The following is a 17,863-nucleotide window of genomic DNA, read 5'->3' as shown; positions in this document are numbered from 1 at the left end:
CTGTTCAATTGCCTAGTATAATGTCAAGTCCACAATAAATGTTACTCCTATAGCCCAGTTCACATTCTAATTTCTCCTTGATGCCTTGCAGCCACCCTGAAATGGACAGCCCTCATGCTTGTGCAAGCCTGTCTTGCGACACTAAGCACATAGTAGCATTATTTGTGTCTACTTTTCATCTTCCTGACAGATTATAAATGTATAAGGGAGAACATGTCTGGTTTCTTCTATAATGTCCTTAATATCTAGCACAGAACCATCCAGTAGACTATCATGTGACCCATGTGTTCAGTTTTAGATTTTCTAGTAGCAACATTAAAAATTAAAATGGCAGTATATAAAAATATTTCAATGTAGAATGAATGTAAGAAAATATTTGTGAGATATTGTACATTCTTTGTTTTTGTACTAAGTCTTCAAAATTCTCCTACAGCACATCTCAAATCTGTACTAGCCACATTTCAAGTACGCAGCAGCCACTTAGCTAATGACTACTGTGTTATACTGCAGAGGTCTAGCATATCACAGTTTAGTAAATGAATAACCAATGGGCAATCTTTCAAAAAATAACATTTTTTTTTCTCTCAACAGAAGACCATGGCTGCAGGAGTCTTGCCTCAGGATGAACCACCATATTCCACTTTGGTGAATAACAGTGGGCATGCTGCAAACATGAAAGGTAATTGTTCTTTAATATGCTCTTTTTGTCTCTGTGCAAACTAGAGTTTAATAAAACTATATGAATGGACATGAAAGAAAAGGCATGATTCTTTATTTATATTGAAATCCCATGTTACAGGTACTACTTGTGGCCTTTTGTTTATTTCTGCCTGACTGTTTTGCCTGTTAAAATTCCTTTTCTAAATCCTTGGCCTGTTCAGAAAAAATGTTGAAAACAATGTTTATCTCCTTAATAATTCTTAGACTGAAATTATCCGTTTGTTCCTCTCAGCAAACTCCCCCTTGTGAACCAAACTTTCATTTCTTTTCTTCTTTGGTTACTTGCAGTATCACTTGTAAAGCACATTCAGAAGCATGCTAGCCCTGCTCCTCCCAGTTTTTGTCTCTCCTTGGTTGCCTTCATGTGGTACCAGGAAGGAAGGGTGCTATAACTTGGACTCTCACTGCCACTTGCCCCTCATTTTTTCTTACTGTCACAAGTTGTAAGCTGGGATCATGCCTTGATTTTGTGCCTCTTTGGCACTTCAGTCAATCGAGATGTTGGGTAATTTGGTGTTTTTTTGGACAGTACCCATTGCATGATTTTCTTAGTGCCCACTCTGGGTTTTAACCAAGTTCACTTTATTTCTTCTGTATAGGGAACTTTTCAGAATTTTCCCCAAAGTATGGATTAGATAATATAAGGAAAAGTAAGGGAATATGGATCTAAAGTTATTGGATAGAGTTCAACGCTTGCTGAGAGTGGTTCTCAGTTGTTTGTGCACTTGTTAGAATCTCCTCCACCAAGGGGAGCTCTCTTTCACCAAGAAAACCAGTGTTTCCCACTTAATGACCCTCTTAGTTCCTTCTTGGTTTGTCTATATTGTATCTGACTATAGAGGGACCAATACTACTGGTTACTATCATTTGTGGACAGCGTCTGTGTGCCACACTTACTGTATGTTAGTGTCACTGGCTTAGAAAGAAATGCTGTCTAAAACAAATGCAACAATAGTGTATACTTCTTCCATTGTAAAATAATGGGTTGTTTATTAACTCTTCGCTAACAAGTGTAAAAGTCAGATGAACCTTTTTCCCTGTCCTTTCTTTTGTTGCAGTGTTACTTTTTAGTTGGTGTTTCTCCTTGGGGATTCTGTTGGCTTTAGAGGTGAGGCACCTCTTCATTGTGCAGGAGCGCCCCACCCCTTATCCCTGCGTCCTCCCCAACTGAGTCCATCAATGTCCCCAAATTACAATGACAATAAAAAAACTCTAGACTTCTCCAAACACTTCTATTGTGATTCACTAGGTAAGTGTGCCGTGCCAGCACAGCCAAGAGTTCAGTGAGCCTGAGGAAGGGCGGTGAAAGATTAAAGAAAAGACAGGCAAGAGAATACAGCTGGGGCTCAGTGGATCTCCCGTGCCTGGATGGGGACACAGAAAGACCCAGCCTGCAAACCGAGGCTTCATTTTATAGTGAGATCAAAACAAGGGTAGTGGTCAACATGTTTACAATGTTCTTTTGAGTTTCACCTTGTTTTGGCAGCACTTGCTGCACCTCCCGCAGCCCATTAGCTACCTAGGAAGGAACAAGGGAGGGCTATAAGGTCAGGCTTAATTATGCTAAGAGGGCTCTGCCCTCCAAGCTGGGACTTGTTTGTGGCCCTGCTACAGGTCAGTCTGAGGCTTAACGCTATAGCTGCTCCCTACAGGTAAGCTGATTTTTACCTTTCCCAAAACCATCTCTTTATTTATTTATCCTCACCCAAGGATATTTTTCCATTGATTTTTAGAGAGAGTGGAAGACAGGGAAAGACAAAGAGAAATATCGATGAGAGAGAGACACATCAATTGGTTGCCTCTTGCATGTGCCCTGACCAGGGCTGGGCCAGGGAGAAACCTGCAATTGAGGTACATACCCTTGACCGAAATTGAACCTGGGACCCTTCAGTCCATAGGCGGACACTCTATCCCCTGAGCCAAACAGGCTAGGGCCCAAAACCATCTTTTTAATTAAAATTGTCCTCATTATATAAATGTAGCTCATTTTAAATTTTGGGGAAAAACCTGGAAAAATTAATTTATATATTTTTGTTGTTGCTAATCTTCACCTAAGGATATTTTTTCCTTTATTTATTTATTTATTTATTTATTTATTTTAGAGAGAGTTGAAGGGGAGGGGTTGAGACAGAAAAAAGATAAACATTGATGTGAGAGAGAAACATCGATTGGTTGCCTCCCGCACGCACCCTGACTAGGGCCGGGATTGACCCTGCAACTAAGGTACATGTCCTTAACCAGAGTCAAACCCGAGACCCTTCAGTCCATGGGTCAGTGCTCTAACCATTGAGCAACTGTCTGGGGCTACATCTAACTTTTTCAAAGTGAATCTGATCTATAACAGTAGTCAGTTATTCTTTATTGAGTTAACATTGGGATGGGAACTCTTTTTTTAAATGTTCGCTAGTGAATCATGGAAAAAATTAGGGGATACATAAAATACTTAAATTATTATTAAATAAATAAAAACTTACCAAGAACTAGCTTTGGAATGAGACAGACAGATTTAAGTCTTAGTTCTGATACTTTTGGGAAAAAATATCAAACATTTATTTTGGGAAATTTCAAAAATTTACAAAAGTATACAAAATACAGTAAAGATACTCATGGAGGTACCATCACCCAGCTTTAACGACTTCAGCTCACTCATGTGCTTTCTCCACTCCTTTCTTGTGCTTCCATTTACTTCATTTTATTCATTAAACATGTCATCATAACCATAATTAAAAAAATTAATAATTGCTGTATGTTAGCAAATATCTAAACACTGCTCAAATTTCTAATTATCTCATAGATGTATGTATGTGTGAATTGAGATCCAATAAAGGTCAATATTTTATAATTCAACTAGAGGCCTAATGCACAAAATTTGTGCAAGAGTAGGCCTTCCTTCACCTAGCTGCCGACACCAGCTTCCCTCTGGCACCCGGGACCCTGGCTTCCCTCCCAGCCCTGGCTTCATCTGGAAGGACATCCGGTCTAATTAGCATATTACGCTTTTATTTTTATAGACTAGAGGCCCGGTGCATGAAATTTGTGCACAGGGGAGCGGGTCCCTCAGCCCAGCCTGCACCCTCTCCAATCTGGGACATCCCTCTCGCATCCAGGACCACTGGCTCCTAACCGCTCACCTGCCTGCCTGCCTGATCACCCCTAACCGCCTCTGCCGGCCTGATGCCCCTAACTGCCCCCCCTGCCAGCGTGATCGCCCCTAACCGCCTCAGCCTCGGCCCCCGCCACCGTGGCTTTGTCGGGAAGGACGTCCAGAAGATGTCCGGTCTAATTAGCATATTACCCTTTTATTAGTATAGATATGTATCTTACATCTTTTTTAACTTGGGGTTCCCCCTATTCCCTCTATCTCTTTTTTCTTTATAGTTTATTTGTTGAAGAAACCAGGTTTTTTGCCCAATAGAGTTTGCCACGATCTATATTTTGCTGATTATATCCACACTAGAGGTCCGATGCATGAAATTCTTGCAAGGGGCTCGGCCCTAGCCGCCCTGGCTTCATCCTGAAGGTCGTCCAGAAGGGCGTCCAGAAGGACGTCCAGTCTAATTAGCATATTACACTTTCATTATTACAGATGGTGTTTTCCATAAACCAAATTGGTAGAGGGATGTAGAGTCTATAGTCAGGTTGGTTTCTTTTTGGCAACAGTATTTCATGGATGATGCTGTTCTCTTTTATCAAGATACCCATGATGTTTGGTTGTCTTTTTTGTGATGTTAGTTATTTTATTTTGAAATAATTTTAGACTTACAGAAAAGCACACAAAAAAATTCTGTATACTATTCACCCAGAGATCACCATTCAAGTTTTGTCAACTGACCCAATAATATTCTTTGGTATATGATATACCAAAATTTAATAGTAAAAGGATACTTGTCATGGTTTTGTATATTCTTTCAATGACCATAGTTTGTTCTTTTGTGAGCTTTATGAAGATTGCAGGCCATTATTTGCAGCATGTTTCTCAATTCAATTTTATCTCCTATTTAGTAATGATAGGGTTGAGGTTATGCATTTTGGGCAGAAACATCACAGAAGTGATTCTGTGCTTTTCTCACTACATCCATCTTGGGATAGAAGATATCATTTTGCCCCATCACTGGAAATGACAAGTTTGATTATGTCAGCAAACTGGTGTCTGCCGAAATTAATCCATTGTAAATTATTCTTTCTCCCTTCATAACTAATATTTTATGGAGTGATGCTTTGAGACTAATGTAAACGCCCTGGTCCTCATTCAACTTTTACTCAGTAGTTTTATCATCTATTGGTGTTTCTTGGCTGAATTAATTATTACTATGATAGATAACTAAATAGCAGTTTTCTAATTCCATCATTTCTTCTGTATTTTTTTAAATATATTTTTATTTATTTCAGAGAGGAAGGGAGAGGGAGAGAGAGATAGGAACATCAATGATGAGAGAGAATCATTGGTTGGCCGCCTCCTGCACACCCCCCACTGGGGATCGAGCCCGCAATCCAGGCATGCGCCCTGACTGAAATCGAACCCAGGACCCTTCAGTCCGCAGGCCGACACTCTATCCACTGAACCAAACCAGCTAGGGCTCCTTCTGCATTTCTTAATTGGCATTCTACTGTATGGAAAAACTATCCATTTATTTGTTTAGGTTTTTTTTTTATTATTTCACTGTAGATTCCTATTCTGCTTAATGGAATATACACTGAGTGGCCAGATTATTATGCGTTCAGAGATCATAATAATCTGGCCACTCAGTGTATATATTAGAGGCCCGGTGCATGAATTCATGCATGGGTGGGGTCCGGCCAGCCTGGCCAGGGGGAGGGGACATGGCCAGTTGACCGGCCTGCCTGCTGGTCGAACTCCTGGTCGAGGGGACAATTTGCATATTAGCCTTTTATTATATAGGATAGGATATACACTGAGTGGCCAGATTATTATGCGTTCAGAGATCATAATAATCTGGCTACTCAGTGTAATTCTTTACCACAGTTTGTTTTGATGCTCATATTGTCCCATATTTGGCCAGTAAGAGCTCCCTCAAGCTTCTAGCTCTATCTTTTGACATTTCCCCACCATTCCTGCATTCCTGGCTTTCTGGCACACCAAGCTCTTTTAGTCTCATCTTGTACTTTTCCTGTCCCAGCTCTGAAATCAGCCATTTCTCCATAGGGCCTTGTGGGGAATGGATTTAAAAATCAAAATGGGCTCACTAATGGATGTGCACACTACTACTAGAATGTCATCATTCCCAAGCTCCCTAGAAGACAAAAGCTAGGAAATATATGTTAGTATATACACATGTATGTCTATCCACTTTTACATGCATATTTATTTCTGTTTTATGTGTTTATATTGAAAACCATGAGGTTGTATTGGTACTTCCCATATACCATCATTCTAGCTTTTCTCATTTTTTATGTTTATAATTCTCTTCTCCACAAATGAGAAACCTGGCTCTTATTATCCCCAATGTGTTTGCTTATTTACCCAATCCTCCTTTTCACAACCAGTCTTCAAGCCCTGCCTGGCCATCATCCAACTCAGGTCTTTTTTTCCATACAGGGCTCACACACATGCCATATACTGTACTAGTTGCCTCCCCTGCCTTAGCCCAGACCTCTGCTAAATGACCTTTACTTAGACCTGCCTAATGGCTGTTTTTTCTTTGACTATATATACACTTTTAATTAAAATATTGAAATAATGATACAGTCACATATAAATGTAAGAAATAATACAGAAAGATTCCACTTACCCTTTATTCAGTTTCTACCAATAGTAACATCTTACACTAAACTAAAACTATACAATATCACAGCCAGGATAATGACATTGTTACAGTCAAGATAAGGTCACTTTTATCACTACAAGGATCCCTCCTGTTGTTTTGTATAGTCAAACCCACTTATATCCATGACTCTGGCCCCTGATGACCATTAACCAGTTTCCCATTTCTATAACTTACTTTAAGAATGTTATAGCCCTAGCAGGTTTTACTCAATGGATAGAGCATCAGCCCACAGACTGAAGGGTCCCAGGTCCCATTCGGTCAAGGGCATGTACCTTTGTTGCAGGTTCCCTGGCCCTGTTCGGGATGTGTGTAGGAGGAAACCAATCAATGTGTCTCTCCCTCTCACTTCCACTCTTTCTAAAAATCAATGGAAAAAATATCCTTGGATGAGTCCTAACAAACAAACAAAAAAGAATGTTATATAAATGAAATCTTACAACATACAACCTTTTAGGTTTGGCCTTTTTCACTTGTCCTGATTCCCTTGAATTTCATCCAGGTTGTTGTGCATATCTCCAGTGTATTTATTTTTATTTCTGAGTAGTATTCCCTGGTATGGAGTTTATCTATTCGCTCATTGAACGACATCTGGGTTGTTTCCAGTTTGGGGTTATTATGAATAAAGCTGTTGTGAACATGCACATACAGATTATTGTGTGAATGAACATGAATTGTGTCATTACTCTGTGATAAATGGCCAAGAGTGTACTTCCTAGGTCATATGGTTGTTGCATATTTAGTTTCATATTGAAACTTCAAGAATGGCTATACAATTTTACATCCCTACCAGCAATGTAAGTGATTAAATTTCTCTGCAGCCTCATCAGCATTAGGTGTTGTCACTATTTATTTTAGGCATTCTAGTAGGTTTCTTGTGGTATCTCATTGCAGTCTGCTGAACTCACTTATTAGGTCTAGGAGGTTTTGGAGAGTCCTTGGAATTTCCTGCATAAATTATTTTTCCCCTTTCCTTATTGTAGTGGCCTAGAACTTCTACTGAGCAGAATAGGAGTCATGAGAACAGACATCCTGCCTCCATCCTGATTCATACCTTTCGGTATATTGTTTTCAATAGATGCTCTATAACAAGTTGAATTAATTGCCCTTTTTTGTTAACTTGAATAGGTGTTGGAATTTATCAGATGCCTTTTCTGTCAGTTGAAAAATCTACTCATATGATTTTTTTTCTTTAGCCTATTGAGATATATCTATATATTGGATTATATTAATTGATTTTTGAATATTCATCTATTCTTACAGGCCTGCAGTAAGTCCCATCTGATAATTGTGTGTAATTATTTTTATGAATTGCTGAATTTGGTTTGCTAATATTTTGATGAGAATTTTGTACTTAGGTTCTAAAAAGACGTTGAATTATAGTTTTATTTTTTTTGTACTGTCTTTGTCTGCTTTAGGTGAAAGAGTGATCCTAGCCTCATAAAAAGGGTTGAAAATGGTCTGTCCTCTTCTGTTTTATGAAGGATATTGTGTGAAATTGGTTAAATTCTTTAAATGTTGGTTAACATTTTCCAAAATCTCAGCAATAGTCTTTTGCCCTAGGAGGCTACAGATTTTTTGTTCATTACTCAGTATTTTCAAGTAATGACCATTATTTGTCTGCCCTGAGTGAGTAACTTGTATGATTCCTTCAGGTATCCCCAGACAGGTTAGAACAAACACACAATAATTTTCAAAGAGTGCTGCCAAGCAGGGGAGTGGGGGGTGGCAAGTGGGTGGGGCAAGGACAAGTGAAGATGTTGCATTTCTCTTGATTCAGCATTTGCTTGGTTGCTGTACATCTTTCAGTATTTCCCAGAGTTCTGACAAAGTTGGTTCTGACAGCTTCTGATTGTTTTAGATGTTTCTGTTGGTAGGATGGGTGTGTTTGGAGATGCCTACTCCTCTGTCCTGTTAGTGTCACTTCTCTCTTTTATTCTTGAAGAATATTTTTGCATATGACAGTCCTTTTCTATCAAAAAACTTGAAAAATGTTATGCCACTTCCTCTAGCCTTCATTCTTTTAGGTGAGAAATGGCTGTCATTCAGATTGGGCTTTTTTCCTGTAACTGTCATTTCTCTTCGGTTCCTTTCAAGATTTTTTTTGTCTTCAGTTTTCAGAAGTCTTATTAGAATACATCTTGGCATAGATTTCTTTGCTTGTATCCTATCTAAGGTTCCTTTTGTTACAGAAGACTGGAGAAGAACCAAGCAACGCTTAAAGAGATGGAGTTACACTTTATTATTATTATTATTATTATTATTATTATTATTATTATTACTATTATGCGTAGGCCAAGAGAAAACTGTATTTCAAATTCTGGGCCCCAACGTGGAGGAAGTTTTCCTGTTTATATCTTCTACCTTCTTTGTCTTCCAAATATGTGGTTTTCTGGTCCCCTTTGCAAGTTCTTAAAGAGCCCTATGTGCTGGGCCTTTGAGACCTCAACCAAAGGCTTAGCCTGGCACCAGCACTGGTAACTTCGTCTGGGGAAGGTTTATGGCCTCTCTGGAATGGGAGTAGTCTTATTTTCCTAATTATTTAAGCAAGCAAGCATTTACAGAAGCCAAAATAGCAGGGTTAAAATTTCAAACAGTTTTTTTATATAAGATGGATGCTTCATCCCCCACTGGTTTTATGTACATGAGTCAAATCATTGACTCTTGGCAGTCGTTAACATTGTTAACCTCAGTTTTGAGGTTTCCTTTACTAAGTCCTATAAAGTGAATTAATAATACGGCGTATGTGAAAGTTTTATCTTTAGAGAATTCTTCTGCCTGTGCTGCCTTAAGCCATGTTGGGATCTTGTTGACCTTGACTGCCGTGGGGGTGGTCCTTTCCAGGTAGGGGTCAGTCCTTGGGTGGTAAATTTCTTTACCCAAACAGAGTCACCAGGTTGGAAGGGATGGACCGGATCAGAAGTTGGTACAGGCAGAGCGTCTCAAATGTGCTTCTGGATTGCTTTCTGGGTAGACTGTAAAGCCTGTAAGAACTTGAGTAAAGATTGGTTATGGATTTCAGCTTTTCTAGATTGGGTATATAGTACTTATCTCTTAAAAGCTCTGCAAGTTTAGTATGGTTCCGTGTAAGCTGGTGAGGTGGGTAGGTCAGGGTCTGGAAGAGTCACTAGAAACTGTAGAGGCCCCACTGGTTTTAGGACAGCCTCCTGGGCCACTTCGTCTGTGGCCCGGTTCCCTCTTGCTTCTGTGGAGTCCCCTTACCTTGTAAATAGCACTATGTACGTGAGCCGTTGCAAATGTGTACCTGCTATCAGTATAAATTGTTACTGATTTTTCTTTTGCCCACTGAGAGCCTGAATAAGGGCAATTAACTTGGCCTTCTGTGCCGAGTTCCCGTGAGTGCCTGAGATCAGATGGTTCAGTCTAAGCCGCCACATACCTGATTCCTTCTAATCAGGATGGGACAAAACTACTCCCATCCATGAACAGTACCTTGTCTGGTGATGCCAGTGGGGTGTCAGTGAGGTCTGGGTTGGCTGCCTGTACTAAGTCAGCCACCTCTGAACAGTCATGTAGAGGTTCTTCAGAGTCATCGTCTGGGAGGAGGCTGGCAGGGTTGATGACAAGAGTCTTATGGAACCTGATGTGGGGCTGGTCGAGTAGAAGAGCCTGAAACTGGGTGACTCGAGCGTTTGACATCTAGCGCTCTGGTGTGCTCCAGAGTAAAGCCTCGACCACATGTGGGGCAGTTATGATTAGTTCCTGCCCTAGGGTTAACTTATTTGCTTCTTTGATAAGCATAGCTGTGGCTGCTATGGCCCAGAGGCAAGTAGGTCACCCAAGTGCAAAGGGGTCAAGGCTTTTGGACAAATAGGCGACCGGCCTTTTCTAGGGGCTGAGACTTTGGGTGAATACCTCTTTGGCTATGCCCCTTGTCTCACATACGTAGAGGTAGAAAGACTTAGTTACATCTGGTAGCGCTAGTTGGCCCATCGTCCTTGCTCTGCTCATATCTGTTTAACTGCCTAATATATTACCTCAAGGATCCTGGCTCAATTCTTTTAGGGAAAATGGACGTTGAATTTCTTCTGTAATTACTTCCAGCTGGGGTGGGTCAGAGGTTCTCTCAGAGCCAAGAGATCCTTGCTGTCTGTCAGAGGGATGATGAGGCCTGGGCACAGAAGGAGGTGGGCTTGTGACCTGGCGGAGACAAACTGTATTATAAAATTTAGTATTATTGAGCAATTAGAATAGCAAAAGTTACAACAAGTGGTCTGGTAGAAGGGAAAGAAAACATTTCAGTTTTAATAACTTCTATTGAAATAGAATTTTTCTCCTTAAAATTACCCTTATGTTTATTTAATTTGGCCTGATTGTTTGCATAAACACAACAAGAATGGTAACTGACTATCTTTGCCGGAATTTCATGATTGAATCTTAATGTGCCCCAAAGGGCCAGGAAGCCAAGCCATCCAGCTGCCATCAGGCCTACCTGCAGTATCTGCTGAGTTGGGTGAATTCCTCACCTGCAGTGACTTCACTCGGGCCCGGGCCCTAGGCTTCAAGGCCCATTTCAGCAGCCCTCCTACTCATTGTAGTCGGCAAACTCATTAGTCAACAGAGCCAAATATCAACAGTACAACGATTGAAATTTCTTTTGAGAGCCAAATTTTTTAAACATAAACTTCTTCTAATGCTACTTCTTCAAAATAGACTCACCCAGGCTGTGGTATTTTGTGGGAGAGCCACACTCAAGGGTCCAAAGAGCCGCATGTGGCTCGCGAGCCACAGTTTGCCCACCACGGGCCTAGAGTGCGTGGGGGTTCTGCAGGGACGCAAAGGCACCCTTATTGCTCCCCTTCTACTCTGACCAACCGCCAGCAATGGTAGGGTATGGGCCTGACGCTCCAGCACCAGCCATTTTCAGGGCTCCCAAGCAGGATACCAGGCTTTCTCCATGGCACTCTTATTGGCTTCAAGTCTTCAGAGTCCAGACAGGGCTTTTTAAAACATGATACTCCAGTGAACGTTTTCAGTTAATAAAACCACTGTTGGAAACCGGTCTTATTGAATTTATGTAAAGAAATGTATTGCCATGATTTATTTATTAAGTGTTGCCAAATTTTGGAGGAATTATATAAGGAGAAAAATATACTGACCTGCTTTAAGATCTTCTGATTTTCCTTGTCAGTCCTTTTCATGGGCTTTTCAGAGTAATATAACTGTCTTCAAATGGCAAGAAGAAATTCAAAATGTGTCTATATTCAAATAGACAGTTACAGCTGTCCCTGTAGTAGGGTTCCCCCTACTTGACTTATCCTTAAACTACATATAGTCTCTGGGAGGGGTGACACGCCCTCTCAGAATGGACTAAGGGAGTAGCTCTTCCACATGAGCTTTATCCCTTTGCAGGGTCTCACATGTCACAGAACTTCACAGGGTCTGTAATTCTTGTGACAGAGGGCTGATATTTACCACTCCCCTCTGTTCCATATAGGCCTCCTCCACTTTCCTAAAGTTGAGGTTTTTGCTACCCCTGACATGGGCATGGTCACACAGGCCTGCAAGGCAATACACAGGTTGTCAACTGTTTCTCAGTCGAGACCAAAACCGGATGGGTATTTTTCTTTGCCCATTTGGGCACCTGCCCTTTTGGCAACTGCATTCAAATCTGCAAGAGAATTAAAGGTTAATATATTTACATAATGAAGTATAGCATTGGCACTGCGGCTGCTTCTGACAGCTAAATCTTCTGTTACCAAACATGACACATGGTAGGGCTATACAAACATTTTAGGGAGGTGACTAAAGTCCATTTTTTACCTTCCCACACAAAGCAAAACTGTCCTTGTCTCTCTGGAGTCATGTCCATGAAGACACAGGCATCATCTAAGTCTATTATACAGTTTTCTGCAGGCCACTGTCAGGGCTGTGTATGGTGGCCAGTTTTTCTTTCTAGCCACAAACAGTCTGTCCAATTTCCCTAAAATGAATTCTGGCACGGGAGAAAGTTCTTTTGTTGTATACAGGCAGCTTAACCCCTACATAACTGGGCTCTGCCTAGAAAGCTGTAATTTATAAGCTTAACATGCAGCTTTAGGTCCTTCCAACCCAACAGGGTTTCTGCCAGTCCCTCAGTCAGACTCCTCCTCCCTTGGAGAATCTCAAAGTCCTGAAGGCTCCTGGGTCCAGGGAGAGTGCCTTTCTTTGCCCTTTTTGTTAACCCTGTTTACTAGTTACAGGACCCTGCCATCCTTGTCTCTTGTTGCCCTTTGACCTTAAGCTGCCAGTCCAAAACAGTCAGAGTTGCAGTTAGAAACAGCTTTGCATATTGCAAAGCCCTCCTGTGGCAGTGGCTTGGGTATTAGGCCCCTGCCTTCCCACCCGTCATCCCCTTTGTGGCAGAGCAGCGACCAGGCCTCTCCCAAGGGAGTGCACTGGAAGGGAATATCAGCCAGTCCGCTCCCAGCAGCGGCAGGTATTGGCAGTTGTTCGTGTAGTCCTGAACCCTTTCAGCATATTTGCAAACAGGGAGCTTTCACTAGCTCTATCTGCTGCTTTCACAGATCCCAGGTTCCCTGCTCCATTCCTGGGGCTGCCGGAAGGCTAGTAGCAGTCACTGGCTTCTGGTTTAACTGCTGCAGTTAGCAAGCCAAAGGCCTAAGTCTTATATTGCTTGTTGTAAAACGCTCATTACTCACTGGGTGGCAGCTGGGCAGTAAATGCCTGCTGTCCCCTGCTTGTCACTGTTGCTGCTGTTTGGCTCTGGGTTTCTGACCTTCCCTTCCGCTCACTTTTCTTACCTCCCCCCTTACCTACCCGTTCTCACTCTAGGCAAGAGTTTCTTCTGGGGTTGAGTGATCTCTGGATTGCCTGGCTGCAGCTTAGATATTTGGCCCCTCTACCTTCTTTTGCCTGCTCTTGCTTCTCTGGCGAAGGTCTTCCCCAAGCCTCCTGCTCCCCGCTGCTCTTTGGGGATCTGGTTCCAAGTCCTCAGGGGATGGGGAGTCAACACGATCTCCCAACAGGGCATTTACCCCTAAAGTCCTGTCCTGACACCTAGTGTTGGGAGCACTGGCTCCTGCTGGGACCCGCACATCTTCTAGATCCTGCTAGCAAAGCCAAGTGTCAGAGCAGCAAGGGCACAGCCTCTCTGAGTTGTTTTGAGTTCTTATATTTTTTTCTTTAAAATGTATTAGAATTCTTTATTCTTAGAAACCGCAATCCTTTAATGATTACCAAAAGTGAACAGTCAGCATTTTTTAGATTGACATTTATGAACATACTTTAAATGTACTTTTACTTTCAAGAAAATACACTGAGTGGACAGATTATTATGATCTCTGAATGCATAATAATCTGGCCTCTCGTGTGTGTGTGTGTGTGTGTGTGTGTGTGTGTGTGTGTACTAGAGGCCCGGTGCATGAATTCGTGCATGGGTGGGGTCCGGCCAGCCTGGCCAGGGGGAGGGGACATGGGTGGTTGGCCGGCCTGCCTGCTGGTTGAACTCCTGGTTGAGGGGATAATTTTGCATATTAGCCTTTTATTATATAGGATATACACTGAGTGGCCAGATTATTATGCGTTCAGAGATCATAATAATCTGGCCACTCAGTGTATACCTAGACCTTCTGTGATAAAACTAAGAGCAGGTAAATTAAAACTTGTCTAGTAAAAACTGCTATATTTTTCCTTATGTAATTTCAAGGATATTGTATTGGTCTAATTTAGTATTGGAAAGGTTAAAGAGAACAAAACAGGGCAGAGAAAAATTTACTGCACCTTGCAACTTGCTGCCTTGAGTCTAGTGCAGTTCATATAAGACACCGGTAGGCTACGGACCAGACCCCTACATCAGCAGAGCAGTCTGCATCCAGTAAAAATCAACAAAAACCTATCTGTCTCTACTTCATAATTAACTGCCGACACCCCCGCTTTCTGCATTAACCATTTACTCTGTCCTGAAACAAGGCAAATGGTCTGAGATCCTGTATATTTAGGCTTTTTACATTTAAGGATACATTTTTTTTCCCTGTAACAGTTGCTTTCCCTCGCAGATTTTCCTCTTTACTCTAAGCCCCTAGTACACAAATATAGACAGAAATTTAAGCAGGCTGATTCCCTCCTTGACGGAGAGCAAAAGACTCTGAGAAAAATAAATCTCGCAGCTGTTAGAGACTTTTGCACTTTGTCACAGCATTCAGCCTTATTGTACACAATTAGGCTTCCCCCTAAAGCGGGGTTTGCCCTATCTTTAAACAAATTAAACAACAGAAAGAGATAACTAATACTCTCATGTGTACAGCCAGATGGCACAAAGTAGCTTTCACTTCATACAGACTCTCACACCCACATTTATACACCAGACAATCCAAGTTTTTGACTTCTACCAGATATTTACTCAGAGTTTGAACAGTCCTCCTGATTCCTGATTAATTGTCTGAGGAAGTCATTGACTTCCGGGGAGGTGAACAAGCTCCCCCTTCCACTCATTCGGAGTGGGACTGATAGGGGCCCAGAAGTGTCCGTCCACTCTCTCCAGATGCTGGCCTGGTCCTGGGCTGAGGTCCGGGAGCGCCCAGAGTCCCCTAGTTTAATTCTGCTAAATCAGCAGGGCACGCCTCCCAGAGGCCTATCTGGCACCTCTGGGCTCCAAACCCAGCCCACTCACCAGAGGCCATAAAGGCCAAGCGCGGTTGAGTTCCTGGTGTTTCAGGGAACCATTAATGTTACAGAAAACCAGAGAAGAACCAAGCAACGCTTAGAGAAATGGAGTTACATTTATTATTATTACACGCAGGCCCAGAGAAAAATGTCTCTCAAATTCTAGGCCAAGTCACACAGGAAGTTTCCTGTATTTATACCTTTTTACCCTCTTTGTCTACCAAATATGGAGTTTTCCGGTCCCCTTTGCAAGCTTAAAGAGCCCTATGTGCTGGGGCTTTGAGACCTCAACCAAAGGCCTGGCCTGGCACCAGCACTGATAACTTCGTCCGGGAAGGTTTATGGCCTCTCTGGAATGGGAGTAGTCTTATTTCCTTATTATTTAAGCAAGCAAGCATTTACAGAAGCCAAAATAGCAGGGTTAAAATTTCAAACAGCAGTTTTTATATAAGATGGATGCTTCAGTATGGCTGTTATTTAAAACAAACAACACAGAAATAACAAATGTTGGTGACAATGTGGAAAAATTAGCATCCTAGTATATTGCTGTTGTATACATGGTACAGCCACTAGGGAAAACAGTATGGCAGTTTCTCAAAAAATTAAAAATAGAAGTACCATATGATCCAACAATTCCACTTCTGAGTATATACCAAAAGAATTGAAAATAGTGATACTAGCAGATCACTTTGTATACCCATAGTCATAGCAGCATTCACACCACCAAATGTTAGAAACAACTGAATGTTTATCAACACGTGAATGGATAAACAAAATACAGCATGTATATACAATGGGATATTTAGCCCTAGGGAGAAAAAGTAAAGAAATTCTGACACATGCTACAACATGGATGAACCTTGAAGATATTATGCCAAGTGAAATAAGCCAATCTCAAAAAGACAAAAATAATTATATGAGTCTACTTATATGAGGTACCTAAAATAATCAGATTCAAAGAGACAGAAAATAGAATAGTGGTTGCCAGGGGCTGGGCGAGGGTGAAGTGGGGAGTTGGAGTTTAGTGGATACGAAGTTTACCATTCAGTCTGGGAAGATAATTTGGAGATGGATGATGATAGTTGCACAACAATGTGAGTGTACTTAATGCCTCAGAGCTATATGCTTAAAAATGGTGAATTTTATGTTAATGTATATTTTACCACAATTAGAGAAAACAAGTAAGGAACTTTTTCTTCCTCTTCTTTTCTCTTCCCTTCCTGAGCAATTCAGTCCAAAAGCCACTGGGCAAGGCCATGAAAAGTAACATCTACACCAGACAGTGGGTCAGGCTGCAGTGCTATAAGCCATGCAGGGTGAGGAGGATCCATATGGTGGCAGGCTAGCAGTCATGATACCTGAGCAGGATGATGTCCATGTGAGAGGCTGGCCTGACTCATTGTGTTAGAATACCCAAGGTGTCAGAGCTTGGGTAAGGTTAGGTCTCTCCTGCATGGCAGGGTAGCCCTGCATAGAGTATCAAAACACAGGCAGTGAGAGGAGGCATCCACACAGGTAGGTGGCAACAGCAGCCTCACTTTGGGTATTAGAGTCCAAATGGGGAAAGGGAGGCATCCATGTTGAGGAGAGAGCATTAGAATTGAGGGAGCCTGGTTAGGTAACTAAATATCCTATCTAATAAAGAGGTAATGTGCAAATTGACCATCACTCCAACACACAAGATGGCCGCCCCCATGTGGACACAAGATGGCTGCCACAAGATGGCCAGCAGGGGAGGGCAGGTGTGGGTGATCAGGCCAGCAGGGGAGGGCAGTTGGAAGGGACCAGGCCTGCAGGGGAGGGCAGTTGGGGGCGACCAGGCCAGCAAGGGAGGGCAGTTAGGGGTGACCAGGCCAGCAGGGGAGGGCAGTTAGGGGTGACCAGGCCTGCAGGAGAGGGCAGTTGGAGGGGACCAGGCCTGCATGGGAGGGCAGTTGGGGGGAACCCAGGCCTGCAGGGGAGGGCATTTGGGAGGGACAAGGCCTTCAGGGGAGGGCGGTTATGGGGGCCCAGGCCTGCAGGGGAGGGCAGTTGGGGGCGACCAGGCCAACAGGGGAGGGCAGTTAGGGGTGACCAGGCTGGCAAGGGAGGGAAGTTAGGGGTGACCGGGCCAGCAGGGGAGGGCAGTTAGGGGTAACCAGGCCGGCAGGGGAGGGCAGTTAGGGGCAATCGGGCTGGCAGGGGAGCAGTTAGGCGTCGATCAGGCTGGCAGGGGAGTGGTTAAGGGGTGATCAGGCTGGCAGGCAGAAGCGGTTAGGGGCAATCAGGCAGGCAGGTAGGTGAGCGGTTGGGAGCCAGCAGTCCTGGATTGTGAGAGTAACGTCCAACTTCCCTCAAGGGGTCCCAGATTAGAGAAGGTGCAGGCTGGGCTGAGGGACACACCCCCATGCATGAATTTCATGCACCAGGCCTCTAGTTATAAGGATAATGGTAGCAGTGTTCTCACCTTCAGAAAAGGGAGTTATAGTTACAGAAAAAGGGGGAGATTGGGAGGAAGTCTGTGTTGTTTGATTGGAATTGGTAATTTCAGGGTGAACTCTTTGATTTCAGTGTACATGCATCCATGTAGAAACAAGTACATATGTAAATGTGTGATTTGTTTGTTTGCATGTATGTAGTGCACCTGTTCCTTAGCTCTGTCCACTGAGAGGGCCTGGTGGTGACAACACTAGTAGCACTGAGCATGCCTAGCACCCAGACTTGGTTTCTAAATACTGTTCTTCACCAATAAACAC

At 42.6% G+C, this 17,863-nt stretch overlaps 1 protein-coding gene across 1 annotated transcript in view; it reads left to right on the top strand.

Annotated features, from left to right (window-relative positions):
• The window catches only part of PTPDC1 (protein tyrosine phosphatase domain containing 1), a 75,931-nt gene that overhangs the window by 25,079 nt on the left and 32,989 nt on the right, over nucleotides 1-17,863 (top strand). Inside the window, exon 2 of the mRNA XM_080670114.1 lies at nucleotides 592-679. Coding sequence (XP_080526240.1) covers nucleotides 598-679 — 82 coding nt within the window. The 5' untranslated portion in view covers nucleotides 592-597. The remainder of the gene's footprint in view (nucleotides 1-591; nucleotides 680-17,863) is intronic.

The sequence above is a fragment of the Plecotus auritus genome (genome assembly GCF_963455305.1).
Source record: "Plecotus auritus genome assembly, chromosome: 5".
NCBI lineage: Eukaryota > Metazoa > Chordata > Mammalia > Chiroptera > Vespertilionidae > Plecotus > Plecotus auritus.
The sequence above is the reverse complement of the archived record's forward strand: the minus strand, read 5'-3'. Positions and strand labels throughout refer to the sequence as shown.